This window comes from Corvus brachyrhynchos, unplaced genomic scaffold (genome assembly GCF_000691975.1).
Source record: "Corvus brachyrhynchos isolate BGI_N302 unplaced genomic scaffold, ASM69197v1 scaffold101, whole genome shotgun sequence".
Lineage (NCBI taxonomy): Eukaryota > Metazoa > Chordata > Aves > Passeriformes > Corvidae > Corvus > Corvus brachyrhynchos.
Window position 1 is genome coordinate 20,738,854 of NW_008237239.1, and position 12,371 is coordinate 20,751,224.

At 38.9% G+C, this 12,371-nt stretch overlaps 1 protein-coding gene across 2 annotated transcripts in view; it reads left to right on the plus strand.

Moving 5' to 3' along the window:
• Positions 1-2,542: 2,542 nt before the first annotated feature.
• Positions 2,543-12,371, plus strand: part of FBXO11 (F-box protein 11) — a 34,044-nt gene continuing 24,215 nt past the window's right edge. Inside the window, exons 1-6 of one of the 2 annotated variants that reach the window (XM_017730114.1) lie at positions 2,543-2,697; positions 2,812-2,893; positions 8,617-8,758; positions 10,037-10,166; positions 11,174-11,257; positions 11,346-11,478. In XM_017730114.1, coding sequence (XP_017585603.1) covers positions 2,590-2,697; positions 2,812-2,893; positions 8,617-8,758; positions 10,037-10,166; positions 11,174-11,257; positions 11,346-11,478 — 679 coding nt within the window. In that variant the 5' untranslated portion in view covers positions 2,543-2,589. Of the gene's footprint in view, positions 2,698-2,811; positions 2,894-8,613; positions 8,759-10,036; positions 10,167-11,173; positions 11,258-11,345; positions 11,479-12,371 lie in introns of both variants that reach the window. The other variant, XM_017730113.1, reaches the window with a different exon arrangement.

The window sequence follows — 12,371 nt, forward strand, 5'->3', positions numbered from 1 at the left end:
TATATTCCTCTTCTGCTTAGCCACTCCTTCAGTGTTTCAGCCAAACTGACCTTTACTTCCATTTTACCCCTCAGGCTTCTGCCTTCTCTTTCCAGCAGTAATATATTTTGTCCTTTGTGGCCTCCGTGGGTGTTCTTCTGAAGACCTGATTGGGGTTTATCCATCCCCTTTTCATCGCCTACTGAGAGATCAAAATTTTTTGCTTTGCTTTTTTTTTCCTGTTATCTTTGCTTATTATGCTTCTGCTATGTTTCATGTGAATTTCGAGCTGTTGTACCGACTGTCCAGAACAGGGGGAAAAACCCAGCTGTTCTGACAGTCATCTTGTGTCTGCAATGCAAAATAGGGGAGCAGTGGGGGCTTGAGACACCATGCTTAACGTCCCCAGGTAGCTTCTGGGGTGTATTAGCAACAGTAATCATAGTCACTGTATCAAATCTAAAATAGAAACAAGGGCTGCAAAATTGAAGCGTGCTGCAGCGTCTGAGTACATTTGGGTGTTTTGCTGTGGGGAGCCTTGGGGGGCTGGTGGTGGTGCCTGAATTCTTCCTGGCAGGGCCTGCTTCACACCCACGGCTCCTTTTCTGTTCTGGTGTGCCAGGGAAGGCTGGGAATTCTCCTGTAGCAGCTTCTGTCTTCTGCCTACCTTGTTAAATTGAGAGGGTGTTTTCGATCAGAGATGCAAAAGAAACGGGTAAATCCAAATGACTGAACCATGAGTGTGCACTGAGTCTGCTCTGAGGTCACTGACCTCCCACAGGCAGTGATGCCCACGCTGGGCCAGACACACCTTCACAGGAAGATTCACTACAGTTCATCTATCAGTGTGTCCTTCAGGCTTTTTGCATAAATACGTAACCTTCCTAGGTAGTGAAGTGGTCACATGCAAGGTGTGCCTGGTTAGCAGTAGACAGGGAGTGTGAGCCAGCTTCTAGCTGAAGTTTCAGAGGTCGCTGTCTTTTAAAAAGCGGCGGGTCTTGATAGGAGTTTCACAGTTCACTTCTGTCCTTAAAAATCTGTGCTGTTGCCGCAAAAGCGTTGGAGGGTCTCCCCAGTCATGGGATCTTGTGGCTGTGCTGAGCTGCACCAGCTGCTGGGCTGCCTGAAGGCTGATCATGGAGGTACTTGCAGGTTAATTTTTAGGTGGATTAATGAACTGATGAAGCTCTTCTCTATTGCTCTGAGGAGCCTTTGTGAACTTCATCTTCACACCAGGTTCTGTCCTCTATTTGGATGTTGTGGCAGTGTTGTGATCTCTAATGGTACATGGCAAGGTTGCAGTTTATAAATACCTGATAAGGAAGGGGAAAAATAGTTTGGGGTTTTGTGTTTTTTCTCACTGATGTAGCAGCTCAGGCTGCATGGTATGTGTAATCTAATATAAGCACAATGTTTTATAATTTATGTCAAAAAACCCCAAACCAGAAACCCTTAGGAAAATAATGAGATTAGGGTTTTGAAATGTGAGTGAGTCACTTCAGAATTGCATTGCTTTGTGTTTTAAACAGACTACTGTAGTATTAGAAGAGTAGGGAAGTTTTATGGTGGGATATTGGGTTCTTTTTTGTGGATTTTTTTTTTTTTATTAGTCTCTTCAACCTAATATATTCAGGGAAACTGCTGGCTCTATGGCATTGCTTTTATGGCTATTACTTTCACATCACATTTTGCCTAGTTTAAGAAGAAAAAAGCAATTAAAATGAAAAGGAAATACAAAATTGTTTCCTCACAGTTAAGTATCTGCAGGAAGTGTACCTTTTACTTAAGTGGAGTTTGCTTTAATTTATTTTCTAGATGCTTTTTGTTCTGGCCTTTTTAAAATTCTTGCAGCTTTATAATGTAATGTTAGTTATAGGGCATGAGCAGTGAGTAATTATTTCTTGCTTGTTTCAAGTATGTTCCATAAATATATGAACAGGGAAAATTGAAACTGATGAATCAAAACCTTTAAAATTATACTCATGACACTTTCTGCACTTCTTTTTTAAAGGGCAGGGAGAAAATATGCTCTTACTTTTTCAAGTATAATTTAGGTAAAGAGAATGTACGTATTTAAAGCTACCTCCATTTTACAGACGGTTTTGTGTGCTGGCTTGAGCTATTCCCAGAATGTTTGAGGAAAACTCAGTCTTGAGTTTTGTACTAAGTGCTGTGTTTACTAAAGGATTTCTTGATAACATCTACTTAATAATTGACACTTCAGTGTTCCTCATTCTGCTGATAGTGTTAGGTGAAAAATTTGAAGTAATGAGGTGATTGAATTAGCATAGTGAATTCAATGCTTGCATAAAACCAAAAACCTAGGTTTTTGGTTGTTTGGTTTTTCTTAAGCAGCTTTTGGTGTAGCTGCTGTGTCTGTATGGAGAAAGTACACATGAAGAAACTTAGATTCTCGTGGGTTTTTGTATGCTGTGTATATTCTGACCTTGTTTTTAGTAGAAGTTCTCTGTTCTTCAGCACTTCCTCCCCACCCTTCTGACTATGTACTTACCTGAAAATTTCTGTAGCATTTTCCTGGTATAAAGCAGAACTACAATTCCAATTATCGAATTAATTTTTTTGTTTGCAGATGATGATGTACCTGCAGATATGGTTGCAGAAGAATCAGGTCCTGGTGCACAAAACAGTCCATACCAACTTCGCAGAAAAACTCTTCTACCTAAAAGAACAGCTTGTCCTACAAAGAACAGTATGGAGGTAACTTCTTTGGTTTTAATTGTAAAGGAAATTTTACTGTTTCAGGAATATGAAACTAGTTAGTATTTTTCTTAAGTCTAATGACTGAACTAATTCTTATTTATTTCATTAAAGGGTGCCTCTACTTCAGCTACTGAAAACTTTGGTCACCGAGCAAAACGTGCTAGAGTATCTGGGAAATCCCAGGATTTATCAGGTAATAACTTTTGTACAAAAAAGGGAGCAAGGGAGAAGGAGTGGGGCCATTTTAACATCACACGTTCTCCCTCACACATTGTCCCCAAACTGTTTTCCTGTGTGTTCTCCAACTAAGAAACACTTGTGGGGAAAACAAAAAAAAGCAAAAACAACAAGCTTGTTCTGAACTTCAGATTCAGTAGCTTGATTTTAATCAGAATTTTTAGAATGTCATTCTTTGTTCTGGCTGCTTCACTGCAGGCATATTTTTGTTGTTTTTTATTCTCACAGTGCTGTGTAGTTGCATCTAAGCTACCGTTAGGAGCAATAATACTGCAGTGGTGCCTTATTGACTATTTCTCATATTGATGGCATTGTTTCATTGCATTTTTAGGGGTAGTTTGGGTATGTCATTATAGCACTTCATTGTGGAGAGAGGGGGAGACTGTGTGTTTGTAAATAACAATACACATATACCTGCATACATTATGTACATAGATTTTTGCACACATTTACAGTATATGTACACTGTATAATAATCAGACATCCAGTACATGTGCATATAACTATATTGTGTGTGTCTTTTATTTGTGTGCACACACTTTGTGGATATATACAGGCACACACGCCCTGCTTTTTCTGTTTTCTGTGTTGTTTTTCAGTCTCTCTGCTTCTGTTGTTTTTTGTTGCCTGACACATTCATTAGTTCCAGGAGATCTGCTGTCACTTTTCCTGGAAAATCAACACCAGTGCTTACCAACTCCCCTTGATGGGGTTTCTCCTGCTTTTCTTGCTTTTGGTTTTTTTAGTCCACATCTTCCTTAATACTGTGAATTAAAACTGAGCAGCTGGCACAAGGCTTTGGTCTGTTTTCATTGCTTCTGTTGAGGTCTGCTCTTTCTGGTTTCCTATCTTCTCCATAATGTAGTTTTTGTCTTTTGAGCTCTCTTTTTTCCCCCCTTTGTTTTATTCTCCCCCTCTTTGAGCAACTCTTAATTTCAGCAGCTGTTTAAGAACCATTTAACTTTAGATTTATATTCTTGAAATAGCCAGAACCAATTGGACATCAACCTATGTCATTTTGCATTGATTCCTTTCCTGATTTGCTCTCTGGAGCCTTGTGCAGAGTTGTCTTGTCACAGACTCTGTTTCTCTTGACAGTTATTAGTTTTTCTTCCATTTAATTCACTTTTTTGCTGTCTTCTTCATTGTGCTTTTACTCTCTTCCTTGCTTTAGTGAAGGTCTGTAACTTTACAACAGGAATGACACTGATTTCCAGAGGAATTCTCCACGCTTTCACTGCACATTCCATTTCCTAGATTCTTGAGCTCATGTGGGGAAAGTACAGGGATTGTGGAGGCTTCTCCAGCATGGAATTAATGGAGGAACTGTTAACAGTGATTTTACAGTTTTACTTCTAAGACGATGTTCAAACCAGTTGCAGTGTAAGAAGGGCGTGTCATCCTCAAACCATTTTTTATTAATCTCTTTCCTAGTACAGGTGATGGTAATTTTTTATTCTTCCTGTTGAGTTTCTGAGAGATTCCTGTAGATTTGTACAAGTATTGATTGTGGTGAGATTTATTTTAGCCTGCAGCCCCCTCACGTTTTTTGTTGGCATAGGTAATGAATGATAGCTGTTGTCACTGAGTTGTGAGCAGAGGCTTTCTGGATTGTCATGAGTGGTGACTGTGTATTGTCATTTGGGCTGTGCAGTTGTTTATTTTAGAACTGTAGATGAAATGAAGGCATAGGACTAGAAATACAGGAAAATTTCTTGGTGGAAAACCATTCCTTGTTGTACGCACTCTGAGTCGAGGAAAATTCAGCAAAATTGAAAGGAGAAAGGCCAGTCAACTAGTTTCCAACTGGAGTGGAGCCAGGAGTTGGAAAAACATGTGTTTTAATACAGATTTCAGAGTTAGTTCTGCTTGGGAGCGTTGCTATTTTAAATTTCTCTTTTCACTGAACTATGCCTTTGCTGTACATACTGAGACTGGAGGTTACTGGATCACTCACTGATTGTTCTGTACACTAGGAACATGCATAGCTCATAATTTACAGAACTTACCGACTTTTTAAATGGATCTTTTTCTTTTCCTATTGATTTCCTAAGATACTTTCCCAAGAACAATGCATGCTATGTTTCTGACGTACTTCTGCTTCTTAACAAGAAAAGGTTTTTAGTAAATACCTCCTTAAGGAGCACACGCTATTTGTCTCCATGTCCTTCACTAAAATGGACAAAAAAGGCAACCATATAAGACATAATTTACAATTCTGGATTCTTGGGATGGCATTCTTGGTCTTTGTACAAAGAAGGGAATTCACTTTCAGGCAGCTTTCCCTGCTCTTTGTCTTGGTATTACTTTGCTAGTCCCTATCAGCTAAATGATCACAACTGAAACTGAATTAGCTTCATGCATATCCTGTGGAAACTGAATGACATAACTAGCTGTGCTTCTGACTTTCAGATGTGCAGTATATTAACACTTACTAAATCTTAAATAGTTCAACTGTCAGCTTACGTGAGGGCAAAGATAAAGATCGGTGATGACCTCTTGCACTTTGTTTTTAGTCTTGCCTGGTTTTGATGCTCATTTGGAAAACTGGTTGGGTTTCTTTTAATATGAGTATGTATTTTGTACGTTACCTTCACTTCATCAATAGGCATGAAACTGTCAGGAGTAGGAGCGTGCAAATGCTTCTGATTTGGTGGCCAGACAAGCCTTTAGAACTGTTTTGGCTCATTTTTGTAAACTAAGAGAAAGAACACATTGATTGCATCCTTGCTTTGACACATTATCAAAAGATATCCAAGATGTGAAGTGTGGATTTGTAGAACAAAAGCACGTAGGTCTCTCTTGGATACAGAGAAGAGTCTTCACATTAAGAAGCGAATTAGCTTTTTCAAATTATACTGGAGAACTTCACCTGGTAGTCGCTGTATCAGTGATTTGAGTGGAGAAATCTTAAATCAACCCCTGCTTAAATTGAGCGGAAGGGCAATTTAAATTAAATTGCTCACTTTTACAGGATTTTAGATAAAACTGAGGGAGCATAACAAACACCTGTAAGATCATCATCTTCATTTTGAGAGCGGTGCCTGAGTTTCCAAGTAAATGCAACTTGAAAAATTGCAGGGGCGAGGGTGTTTATTGAGACTTTTAATAATTTTTAAAAAAAAATATTTTATTTTCAAGTGTTTTGACACTTTCTCAAAGTCGGTCCTTGTCCCCTGCAGTAAGGAAACACAGCTGGATTTCAATTTTAGTTTTGAAGTAGAGCCTAGGGAGGAAAACAGGAGTATGAACTTTGGAGCAATGGGAAGGCATTACATTAGTGAGCTTCCCCCTTCAATAAAAAATTATTCAAGGTCCTAACGTAGGTAAAGGAAGAAAAAAACTTGGAGGTTATTTATAGAAGTAACTGCTTCAGTTGTATGCCTCAGGGATTTGTGTGTTAAAAGGAGAAGACAGGTCATGGAAAACTAGGGAGGATTTACTGTTTTGCATCTGCAATATAACATTTCAGCTTTCAGTAAGACAGTAGAAGTCTACATCTAACTGGAAAGCTACCAGAAAAAGATTAATTCAGAAGCAGTGTCCAATTATCCTGTGATGCATTTCAGGAGTAATTAGGACTGTAGAATGAACTGTTCCTGCCTGTTTGACACAGGGAAGACCCTTTGTATCTCCATTGGAAAAGGATATTTTTAAAAGCCAACATTGATAGTGCATGTAACATTTTTTGATGATGCCCAGCCATGCTCCCCTTACAGGCTGCTGTTACGCTCTTCAGACTTCAGGCTCCCCAAGTGTCTCGAGCAGAAGGCCTTTCCAGACTACTTGCATTTCATAAGTTTTACCAACTTACTGGCTTCAGTCTGGCTCTCATAAGCCTTTGTTTTGTTTTTTCTTGAATAAAAATAATTTTGTAATCTGCTGTTAATAATGCTGTTGCAGAAGAGAAGTGTCTTGGCCAGCTTCTGGGCATTCATTCCTGCCTCCTTCCTTGTGATCCAAGCTAGCAATTCTGTAGCTTGCAATGAACTACAGCAAGGAGCTGATAATAAAAAAATTCTGGGAGAGGATGGGATACTGTGGGAACAAATATCTGTGGGCATGTGGAATGATGGCACTTGGGCCCTTGGCACAGCATAGATTTTTGTTGGCTTGAAGTGGCGCGTACCTATAGTTTATGGCTCTAATCTGTGATGCTGCTGTGAGCAGCTGTCAGCTGTGTAAATGCCCCTCTGGCATCTTAGAAGAAATTGGTATTCGGGTATCACTAAGAAGACATTCATACAAGGGCACAACAAGGAACATGTTCAGGGAAAGGTGCTGCAAACTCAGGAATATTTCACAGTTTCTGCTACCTGGTCTGATCAGAGATGTAAGCATGACCCTGGAAAAACAGCTGTAATCACTTCTGTCATAGTACGCAGGTTCTGGTGATGTGGTCTGCAGACTCCAGTTTAGTATCTTTGTAAAGCCACGGTTCTGGTCCCTGCAGTTCCTGTCTTCTCCCTCTTACAGCTGGAAATAGCACATTGCTTTGTGCTGCCTTGCCCAGGGAGATCCTGGGGCAGTTTGTTAGTTTGTTGATATGTGAAGTCTCACATGGATATATTCTTCAGAATGTTATTCCTTCACATTTAGTAGGTCATCTCTCTTAAGGTCACTTTAGTAGGCTTCTTTTAGTGGCCAAAATGGCAATCCTATTGCTCCTTAGGCTCGTCTGTTCTAAGAAAAAATAATGTGAGGGGCATTACATGGATGTAATTGTGCTGTGAATTTAGCAGGCAGGAACTTTGAATGCCTTACATACAAATCCTCTAAACTTTGGAGGCTGCTTTGTGTGGTTGTGTCTTTAGAATCATAGGATCCTGAAGGCATTAACCAAGCAAGTGACCTTTGCAAGGAGAACTTGCCTGCTTTGAGGATTCATGCCCCAGGAGGGTCTGGTGAGAACACAAACTGCAGGCAGGGCTTTCCCAAAGGAGCTGTTGTTTGTGGAGTGTCCAAGTGCCCAAGAGCAGGTTTAACAAAGTGCACTCCTGTCTCCACACAGTGACATGGGAATACAAATTTCTCCAGCCTCTCTGAAGAAATACATCTGGCAAAACTAACACTTCTTTGGGTTTAGATTTTTCATTTTAAAAGGAAGAACATAAATGGGAGTAAGTGGAAGGAGGAGACTTTGGAATGATTGCTGGCTATTGGTTTCCTACATCCCAGATGTCCTCTTTCCCTAATGTGTTCATTGTGGGAGAACAAGGAAGTCTTCCTAGTAGTTTTTCCAGACAGTGACTATTTCTGATTAAATTCTTTTGTGTTTGAAAACATTTGCAGAGATTTTGGCGTTGGGACTGCATTATTATTATTATTGTATGGTTAATGTGGGTTAATTGAACCACAATTAAGCTAATAGCAGTGAGAAGCCAGCATATCTGGAACATGCACAGTAGCCTGCTTAACATCTGCACTTGTTGGCAGAATGGTTCCTCCCATGGAAAAGGTGAACTAGGAAGTTTGGAAAGAGGACTTGAAGTTTGTAACTTTTATTGGATTTTTTGCCTTTGGTTTTAGAAGAAACATGCTTTAAAAAAAGGCTGCCTTGAGATAATTGGCATTTTAAATGGGGAGTCTTTCAAGTGACAAGTTGGTAGTCTTTTTCAGTCAGAATTTGAGCTTGCTAAATATGTCAATAACCTTGTATTGATTACCGTTTAATAGCAGCACCTGCAGAACAATATCTTCAGGAGAAGTTACCAGATGAAGTGGTTCTAAAGATCTTTTCCTACCTGCTGGAGCAGGATCTCTGTAGAGCAGCTTGTGTGTGTAAACGCTTCAGTGAGCTGGCTAATGATCCAATTTTGTGGTAAGTGAAAAGCTATTCCTCATTATCTTGAGAAATACTAGATGTGCTGCTCAAGATGCCAGTACAATAGAAAAATTGAAATGTTGGTTACAATTAGTTGAACTAAAACTAGTTGTGTTTTATTATGTCTGGTTTAGTTAAGCCTTATTTGTTACTTATGAATATCTATGTATTAAGGAGTAAAATTTGATTCTCTAGTAGTGTAGATAACTAGTTAAACAATGCCTGTTTTAAATAAATCAGTTCCTTTGGTTGCCATTCCTTCTTCCCCCTTTAACCTTTTCTAGGCTACTATGGGGATTGTGTTACTTCACACAGAAGTAGAAGTTAGATGCAAGCTTCACGTTAGATGCAAGCTTCACGTTAGATGCAAGCTTTGTCTAGTGTTACTTAAATGGGTTTTTTTGTTTGGTTTGAGTTTTTTGTTTTGTTTAATAGTTGGATACTTGGGCTGTTTTCCCCCATGTGAATCTGCTCTACCCTGGGTTATTGAGAGTTTGAATAAATGGGATCTAAATTTGTAATTTTTTTCTAAGGGGAAAAAAAACCCCCAGCATGTTTCTTAAGCTGTTTTGTTTTAAAAGTAAAAATTTAGACTAAAAGAAAAATAATAAAATAACATCACAGAACTACCCCTTTTTTCCTGTCCTAAAGACAGCTTTGTGGATACCTTGTCAGATGAACCACAGCCTCTGTGATTCAGTGGCGTCCTGTAAGTCTGGGCTTAATATCAGCAGGCTCGGACACTGCAATTATTTGCATTCTGGCACTAATGAAAAGAATCCAACTGCTGTGTGCCGTTTTCTTCTTTTTAAACCACTGTAATTTGTTCACTGATGAACTCTTTTTTGGAATACAGTGCATCACTTGTTCTCAGTGAATGCATTTTTCAGTCTTTTTTTGGCAAGGTGAGGAAGAGGTGGTGGCACACTTGGTCTTAAGTTTTGTTATACTTGTGCTACTAGCTTTTGTAAGTGTTAAAGCAACGCTGTAGTTAATGCACAGTTTGATTCACAAATAGTGTACCTTAAGTTTCTTCATAAAAATTGCATGTTGAGAACCTTTTCTCTTGGATTGTAAAACATAAAAATTTTTGTCAGAAAAACACAAAAGTCAGTACAACATAAAAATTGGTTTTAAGTGGTAGGTACTGATCTTGGTTGTATTCACTGTCACTGACTGGCAAATTTTGTTAGGAAAACCCCCAAGTTTTAGCCTTTGGTTTTATATTAAAATGGAAGCGTAATCAGAAACGCGTTAATTTTGTCTTCTGCTCAGGAAAAGATTGTATATGGAAGTATTTGAGTACACTCGTCCAATGATGCATCCTGAACCTGGTAAATTTTATCAGATTAATCCAGAAGAATATGAACATCCAAATCCCTGGAAAGAAAGCTTCCAGCAGCTGGTAACAGTTATATTCATTTATATTCAAATTTATAGGTATTTATAAAAGTAAAAACACCAACTTCTGAAATGTGGATGACAATAGTAATTATCTTGGGTTTAGACTTTAAGATCCTTGTGGATGTTATGCAGTAGGGGGAATTCAGAAGTTATTTCCCATTTTAAGGCACACTTTAGAGAGATACCACATGGTACAGTGGAATCCTTGAGTATCCAGCTCTTCTATGTTGGGTTTTGCATCACAGAAATTTTGTGTAAGAGACTGTCATGGTCTGACACTCACAACTTCAAAGATGTTGTTGTCATATCTTACTAAACCAGAGTGTGTGCTGGTTATCAGATTTGTGTGCATCTTCCTCTGGTGAACCAAACATATACTGATAATATCACTTGGGCTAAACAGTGATTTACAGCTGGCCTGACTGGAGGTAAACAAGTCGTCTTTAAGGAATGTGATTGCACCTCTAATCCAAAATTTCAAAGGTATTGAAGGAACAGCCAGGCATGATATTAGGTAAACATAAGTAAGAGAAATAAACATTGAGGTGAGTGTATCACACAATGCCATGTGTTGGTGGTTAATGAATTTCTGAAGTGCATTGAGGACAAATGCTTGAATTGGCTTCTTTATTTAGTATTCAATCACAAGTGAAGGTGTGGAATTCTCTTTTCCTCACCATATAAACACAGTTTTTGTGGCAAGCTGCTGGAAAACCAAGAGATGGAAGTAAGGACGGGTAAATGAAGCTTTTCAGTCAGTTTTGAGGCTTCTGCCTGTGTAAGTAGTTGGTCTCTTGGCTTAGTTGATCACTCCCTTAGGCTCAGACATTTTTTGGTGTTGTCATTTCAAATTGTGTGCCTACAGTGGGAGGTCAGTATATGATCCTTACTTCTGGGACGAACTGTTTCAGCAAACTGCTTGTTAATTAGGGAATTAGTAGATCTCCTGTCAGTGCATTCAGGCCCACCTGTCTGCAAGCTTATCACAAACTCTTTTTCTTGTTTCAGTACAAAGGAGCACATGTAAAGCCAGGTTTTGCTGAACACTTCTACAGTAATCCTGCAAGATACAAAGGAAGAGAAAATATGTTGGTATGTTTCTAAAGCAGTTCTTTAAAATGTTTATATATCTATATAAATGGAAATGGACATTACTCTAAATTTGTCCCTTTTCTTCTAGTATTATGATACCATTGAGGATGCTCTTGGTGGAGTTCAGGAAGCTCATTTTGACGGACTTATCTTTGTTCACTCTGGCATATATACTGATGAATGGATATATATAGAATCTCCAATCACCATGATTGGTGCAGGTATGTAAACTGGGAGCGTCACTGTCTCAAGCTGGTGTTAATTACCACCTTAATTACCATGATACTCTGGTGTGTTAAATATCCAGTATAAATGCCCATCTTTCTTCATCTGCCTAGCAAGTAAGTGTTTCTTGTACAAGTGTCACTAACTCAAAAGTAGCTCATGCTTCAGAGTTAAGTACCGTTGTCTGCTTGCTAGTTCTCAGAATAACTTATTTTTTATTTCATGAGGAGAAAAAAAATGGAATTTGTTAGAAAGCTTACTCAGTTACAGGACTGCAGTTGAAGTTTTTACATTTATATATATATAAAATATATATATATAAAACCCATCTCCAGAGAAGAAAGCAGCAGTGGGAACAAGCCCAAATTAGTATCTGTCCCATTTTCTTCAGCATCATAATTCCATCTTGAGGAAGGAAATGAGAGCATCCAGCAGAAAGATTCTGAGACTGGAGCTTCTTTCTCTATTCTCTGCCAACTGTTCCTCTGAACAGAAACCTTTATAGAGAAGGAAATAAGACTTGGAGAATAGGAAGGGTTTAGGAAGTTAATATAATATACCAGGCTACAAACAGTGGAACTTGTGAAGCTCCTTGCTTTTCCTGTCATTAGTTAGGAGCATGCTAATTCCTGGTAGCATGATAACTGGTGGGAATTCAGGCTGCATTACTGTCTGGTAGAGATTTTGGTTAAGGGATCTCAGACCTCTTGTTCCTGTGGTGACCCAGAAGTGAATTACCTGCTGTTTGTGTTTTCTGAGAAGCTATCTCTCTGGGTTGGATGGGTTTACTGGGTTGTAGGTTTTATTGAGAGTGGTGGGTTTGGGGTTTTTTGTTTGTTTTGGTGGGTGTGTTTTGTATGTGTATTTTCTTTGTTTTGCAGAGTCCCTC